The 6989-nt window shown below is 47.5% G+C and overlaps 1 protein-coding gene across 4 annotated transcripts in view; it reads right to left on the bottom strand.

Annotated features, from left to right (window-relative positions):
* Positions 1 to 6989, bottom strand: part of PEF1 (penta-EF-hand domain containing 1) — a 25390-nt gene that overhangs the window by 5481 nt on the left and 12920 nt on the right. The window contains exons 3-4 of one of the 4 annotated variants that reach the window (XM_006777397.2): positions 5596 to 6045; positions 1462 to 1720 (exon numbers count right to left, since the gene is read on the bottom strand). In XM_006777397.2, the coding sequence (XP_006777460.1) occupies positions 1462 to 1720; positions 5596 to 5994 (658 nt within the window). In that variant the 5' untranslated portion in view covers positions 5995 to 6045. Of the gene's footprint in view, positions 1 to 1461; positions 1721 to 5595; positions 6750 to 6989 lie in introns of those variants that run through there. The other 3 variants (XM_015572849.1, XM_015572848.1, XM_006777398.2) reach the window with 3 other exon arrangements.

Raw genomic sequence — 6989 nt, 5'->3', positions numbered from 1 at the left:
CTCATGTAGGCTCAGAGACAAGATTTTGAAAGGATGAGGAAATCCACCATGAAGCTGCTGAGCTAAAAGCAAAGGGCCAAAAGCTCTGGGCTCTGCCAAGATAAACGCCACCACTCAGTGTTTAGAACCCCACGGTCTGCACATCCCCCTCAGAGGCTCCTGCCTGGGTACATCTGTTAAGATGCTGCAGCTTCCCAGCAATGCCATTCCCAGGAGGCCCTTCAGGTTCACCAGACGGATTCTAGGCTGCCGTGGTCTCCTGGGAACAGCATATGGTGAAGAGGCTATGAGTGTGGGAGGAAACCGGGGACTGGGAATTCACCTCCCCTGGCCCGAGACCACTCAGAAATCTTCACTGAGCCCAAAACCCTCACCCAAGATTCTCTGCCTCCACTGAATAGCCAAGGCCCCTTTCCCTCCCCATGTTGTCCAGTACCTCACCTTTAGTATCTCTGCTCTTCATCCCTCCCCTAACTCATCCCACCATCTGCCTGCCTCAGCATCTGTCAGTGGTAAGGCCCTTGCCGTATCTGCTATTACATTACATGCTGTCACCTCTCTGCTAAGAATGTCTCAGTACAAGTCCTCTCAGAGAATATTGCTTATTAAGCCCTTCCCATATGCCAGACACTGTGCTCATGTTTACCTGCACATTCTTATTTTATCCTTATTAACAATGTTCTGAGGGACACTCGCCCATCTTACAGATGTCAACACTAAGGCTTAAAGAGGTAAAGTAATCTGGTCAGGTCAGTAGGTTGTCTGATCTCAAAAGCCCAAGCGTTCAATAGCTACACTCCTTGCCTTTCTACATATGGTAGTCAGTCTCCCACAGAAACGGGCTTCTCCCCATGATAGGCTGTATTATCTCCAATTATTTGCTCACCTATGCCCTGCCCCCACCGCCTCCCCTGTAAGAGCATTGTCCATCCTCTCCACTGCCTGGTGGCTCGCAGAGCCCCTCCATGAGGAGTATCCACTCCCATCTTATTGGTAAGAGGCTGGACCAGGGGGGGTGGTTTGGCCAAGAGAACGGGAGTGGGAGATATAAAGTACTTGAAAGCAGAGACTTTAAGAGGCATCACGCATACCTGCTGACTCTCCTGCTCTTTTGTATCTGCAACAAGAACAAATCTCCAATAACGGCTGTTCCTCCAGCCTGGAGCCTGGAAAGAAAAGACACGTGGGGCAGACTCTCAGCAGCCAAGCCCACAGCTCTGACACGTAAGCAAGAGTAAATGAGTGTGAGCAAGCAACGGAAAGTGATGTTTGCTGCTTAGCCAGAGAGATGGAGTTGTTGTTCCACAGTGAAGCTGACTAAAACACTTCTATTCTGCTGATGCACACTGAAGCTAGAAGCAAGATGCCGGGCTGCCTTCACATCCACTGGAAGGACAAGGATGGGCCCTGGGTAACTGAGAACAAGGTCAGAGGCATCTGGAGCCCCAAATCCCTACTTACCTGGAGGAGGTCCCTGACCATAAGGCGCAGGAGGCGGGGGACCGTAGGAATTTGGAGGTGGCTGACCATAGGGGGTCCCTGAGGCTGCACCACCATAGGGTCCTCCTGGAGCTCCAGAGGGGTATCCATAAGGCCCTCCAGGGGCAGGACCTCCTCCATAACCACCACCAGGGGGCACCCCGCTGCCATATTGCCCTCCACCAGGGTAGTAGCTACTCGGAAGGGCTCCAGGCGCTTGTTCTCCAGCTGCTGAGGAGGCCTGTAAGAAGAGCAAGATACCAGTCTGAAAACCACTAACATAAGAAGAAAAAGTTCTAACAACAGTGTTGGGCATAAAGAAAATGATCAATAAATCCTTATTAAATTATTATTATCATCACCAGAAAAGCCCTGTGCAGTAAACTCAGGCGGAGTTATAAGGAGAGTGACAAGTTCTGAAGGAGCTCACAGTTAGCAGGAGAGGCATGGAAATCCTCTGTGTAACACCTAACACCTAATGAACCCGCATAAGGAAATAGGTGTTTAAAATGGACGCATAAGTCATGTGCCACGGATCACAAATGAGATGCTGAAATCAAGGAGGGTTTCCCTAAGAAAGCAGCGTTTGAACTGAGACTTAAAAATGAAAATGATTCCCAAGAGAGTTGGAGAGGCATGGTCACCCAATTTACTAGTAACCTCTTCAGCCAAAACTGGGGAAGGGACTTGCTCATATCACACTACTAGAGGCCCAGTGTACGAAATTGTGCACAGGTAGGGTTCCCTAGGCCTGGCCGGCGATCAGGGCCAATCTTTAGGGCAACCAGCAGGGCGATGGGGGGTGGGGAGGGAGGCCCGTTGGCACTGACCTTGGCCAGTCTGGCGCTGCCTGCTCACCAGCTCCACCCCCCACCACTGCCACAGGTCGCCTCCCTCTGCAGAATGACCAGCGGGGTGATGGGGGGGGGTCCCCACTGGCACCCACCTTAGCTGGCCTGGGGCCTGCGGGCTGGGGCAGCCCCTTCATTGAGCGTCTGCCCCCTGGTGGTCAGCATGTATCATAGCAAACAGTAGTTCCACCATTTGGTCGATTTGCATATTAGGCTTTTATTATATAGAATGAGTTGAAGGTAGAGGCGGAGCTAGATCACTCCCCACCCACACCCAAACCCAAAGACTCCCACTGCTCCTGCTACAGCATTCTTTCCTTAAGCAATAGGGAACAAGATTCCAGGGTAGGATAGAAAAGGGGGTGGGGACTGTGCAAAGTCTGGGCACACCCAAAGAACAGGCTGGACACCAAGCCAGGAAGTAGCTGCTCCACAATAAGCCCTATGAACAAAGCCATAAACTACATCTGGCACAGGGCACTCTCAGAAATGCCCTGAGGCCAACAAAGCAGGGGCTGCCAGACAGGTCTTCTGGCCTTCCCTCTCACATACTAGGGGCCCAGTGCAGCCTGGCAGCAACTGAACCCTTTCCTTTCCGCCCTGCATTAAAGCCCTCATGTGTACAGTTTACAAAGCACTATCACATACACACAAATGCTCCTGGCAGAATCCTGTCAACAATCCTTGCCACGACCTGCACGGCAGGTTCAGGAGGGACTGCAGGAGGGCCAATGCACAATGAAGTCACTATTCAAGAAATAAGTTTTAAGCATGGGGGCCAGGTGGAACTTCTTTTGGGAGAGGAACCATGAATCTTAGTCTTGCCTTTTTTATTCAGCGTGGTCATACAATTGCTTTTAGAAAAGCATGTAGGCAAAGCACATAGTAAGCAGATAGTATCGAAGGTCGGTAGAAGTCATTAAACATTTACTCAAAGATTATCAGGTCAGGGAATGCTTCCAGACACCGCAATTTCAGCAAGAGCAATCTGTGCTGGCATCAGCCCTGCTGATGCCCAAGGTTTATGGGTTTCCAAATTCCTTGTTGCACTTTCATGCCAATGCTGCTATGTGGTGGTCTCTGGCATCTCCCTTTTGTTTTCTTAATAAATCTTGAAAAGTGTATGCCGTCTGTAGGGCTTGAGTCTTTTTGAGACTTTTCATTCACATTTGCAGCCTAAAAATAAACACACAAACCCAAGAGTAAGAAAGACAATAGTGCCCTGACTGGTTTGGCTCAGTGGATAGAGCGTCAGCCTGTGGACTGAAGGGTCCCAAGTTCGATTCCGGTCAACGGCATGTACCTGGGTTTCGGGCACACCCCCAGTGGGAGGTGTGCAGGAGGCAGCTGATCGATGTTTCTAACTCTCTATCCCTCTCTCTTCCTTTCTGTAAAAAAATCAATAAAATATATTTTTTTAAAATAAAAGTACATATGTGATTCATGTCATAATTCTTTAAAAAAAAAAAAAGAAAGACAATAGTGGTTATGCTAAAAGGTAAATGTAGGGAGATCCAATGAAAAGGATTGAATTTTTCCATGTCCATTTTAAATTGTTGCCAGGCAGCTAAGGAACTAGTCTGTAAGTTTGCCTGGGATAATTGTGCAATATGTTGTAATTCTAAAATATCAAGGGTTGTGTTACCTTTACGCTAAGTACCAAGAAGGTGATTTTTTACTGATTCCCAGGGGTGTAAGGTGCTGTTATAGGGAAAGGGGGTCACACAAATCTGGGAAAAAATTATGTAGGGACATTCTTTGCTCTTAGCTGTGGATTTTATCACTCATTCATAGAACTGTAGATTTTAGTGCCGATAATTCTATTTCAATTCTTTTTTGTATGGACAAGGTCTTAGTTACATTTTTCTTAACTTGTTGTACGAACTGAAAAGTTTGAACAGTTTGTACCATGGATGAAGCAGCAATTCCCACAGAAGTAAGTAACAATACTAGAGCAAAGAGTCCTGCAATTGACATGCCAAGGAATTTTTTTTTTGTCATTTTAAGGTTTTTACCAGGTCATGTAACAGTTGGTAGGGTTGATGAGATTCCCAAGGCTTGGTTAGGTTAGTAGGAACCCAAGCGAAGGCGGTGTCTTAATATCACGAGGGGATCCTTTCGACAGGTGGAATTGACACAATGGGATAGTGTGCAGCCTGTGCACGACACCTTATACCAGTGGTTGGCAAACTGCAGCTCGACAAACCGCAGCTCGCGAGCCACATGGGGCTCTTTGGCCCCTTCAGTGTGGCTCTTCCACAAAACTAGTGCAGTGGGCGGCAAACTGGCCCCTTGAGTGTGGCTCTTCCACAAAATTCCATGTGCGGGCACGCACGTACAGTGCGATTAAAACTTCGTGGCCCATGCCACAGGGGCAAAGAGCTGCATGTGGCTCGCGAGCCGTGGTTTGCTGACCACAGCCTTATACAATTAACTTGCATTAAGGCACACCTGGATGGGGCCCGAGAGGAGTACACAAAGATCAGATACACAGGTGGTGGCAAATATTGTCTTATTGGGAGTTCCCCATCAGATGTAAGTATGAGTAGAGTTATTTAAGCTAGAGTGATAACTGTACCATTCTATAGGTGCAAGTGCAGCAGCTAATTTCCAGTATGTGTTTTGTAGGGGCCAGTGATCATGTTGTAATTGAGATCCAACAAATCCTCCTCCATGCCATGAGGTGGAGTGATTAGATTCAACATGTAGGTAGGACACAGTCCCTTTCCATTTTAAGGTGTGATTGCTACTATATGCAGACCCATGGGGACACCAATTCACAAAGGAAAAACTATTATTAAGATTGTTGTTGGTGGGGTAGGCACTATAACAGTCTTGCCAATTAATTTCTTCCCCTGTGGGGTACCAGTTATAAAAATTTTTACATAATGGCTTAGCGGGGGGATATCTTAGTGTTACATTTTCTGTACCTCTTCTGGGGCAACCAGGGATAGATGTACATGGGCTTTTGCCCCCCGCCCCCACTTCCTTTGGGGTCTATGCTAACCAAAGACCTCTCTTTAATTCTACACACAAAGGTGCAGTAGTTTGTCATACAAAAGGGAAGCTGTGTGGTGACACCCATATGATTATAGTTTGCCCAGATACTTCGTTGTCCTATCTGTGGTCCCCTGGGATGAACAAGGTGCTTGATATTATTGGTGACTATACTAGGCGGGAGATCAGCCCAAGTTAGGGGTCTCATCCATGGAGGGTCAGGAACCTAAGTCTAATACAATTCCCCATGTATCCCTCGTAGTTTTACCGCACAACTGATGACTGCTAGTGTGGCAAGGAAAACATTCTCAGGTGTTCTTGGGATTCTTGTATCCTCACAAACTTGCTCAGCTTTATGAATTGTCTTCTTCACCATCCCCCATGTCATTTCCAAACTGTCTCTTGTCTGCTTCGTTCGCCTCGCACTCCTTATCTTCTGCACGAGGTTTGGGGTTAGTGCTACCTGGGGGCAGGGTGTTTGATTGTCTGCGGCCACAGGTACAGGTTGAGGTGGTACAGGTTGAGGTGGTACAGGTTGAGGAGGTACAGGTTGAGGAGGTACAGGTTGAGCAGGTACAGGTTGAGCAGGTACAGGTTGAGGAGGTATAGTTTGAGGTTTTGGGTGCAAGGTCCTCAATAGTTTGGTCAGTTCCTCCCGTGGATCCATGTTGAAGTTTGATGTTCCTTGCAGGAATCCACACAGGCTTGGAGGAGTTTCCTGGAAATACACAAGCATATTCTCGACCAAATGTTAACAAAGGGTCGGGACCCTTCCATAAATCAGACTCTGGATCCTTCCACCTGACAAAGCCTTTTTCCTTTGGCTCATCACAACACCAGTGTAGCTTCATTGGGGTCTTACCATGAACATTACAAGTGAAAAAATTTAAGGTAATTAAGGTTTGGTGTAGCCTACCTACAGGAGATTTCTCTAGTATTTCCCCTTTTTGTTTTTCAAGTTGGGATTTTAGCCACTGATGTTGGCGTTCTATAATTGCCTGTTCTTGGGAGTTGTATGGTATTTCTGTAATGTGTTGAATTTTTCATTTTGTATAAAATTGCTGGAAATGACAGCTTGTGTATGCAGGTCCATTGTCAGTTTTAATAATTTTTGGAATTCCCATGACAGCAAAAGAAGTTAGGCAATGATTAATGATTTGTTTTGCCATTTTCCCTGTAGATGTGGTGGCCCAAAGGACCTTTAAAAAGGTTTCTACAGAGACATGCAATGCCCCAAGACATCCAAAAGGAATATAATGCATTACATTCATGTGTCAGATACGTTCCCTTTTCAATTCTTGAGGGTTAATTTCTGTATTAGGCCCTTGAGGCAGATGTAACATACAAGTGGGACATTCCTTGATAATTTGTTTATCCTGCTGTCGAGTGACTGAGAATTATTTAGATAACTAGAGGCCCGGTGCACAAAAATTTGTGCACTTGGGGGGAGGAGGTCCCTCAGCCCAGCCTGTGCCCTTTCGCAGCCCGGCAGCCCTTGGGGGATGTCCACTTGCCAGCGGGGAGCAGGCCTAAGCTGCAGTCAGACATCCTTAGCGCTGCTGAAGAGGCAGGAGAGGCTCCCACCACCACGGCTGTACTGGCAGCCATCAGCCTGGCTTGTGGCTGAGCAGAGCTTCCCCGCTGTGAGAGCGCACTGACCTT

This window comes from Myotis davidii, unplaced genomic scaffold (assembly GCF_000327345.1).
Source record: "Myotis davidii unplaced genomic scaffold, ASM32734v1 scaffold88, whole genome shotgun sequence".
NCBI classification, from domain to species: domain Eukaryota; kingdom Metazoa; phylum Chordata; class Mammalia; order Chiroptera; family Vespertilionidae; genus Myotis; species Myotis davidii.
This window is presented reverse-complemented; position numbering and strand designations above follow the sequence as displayed.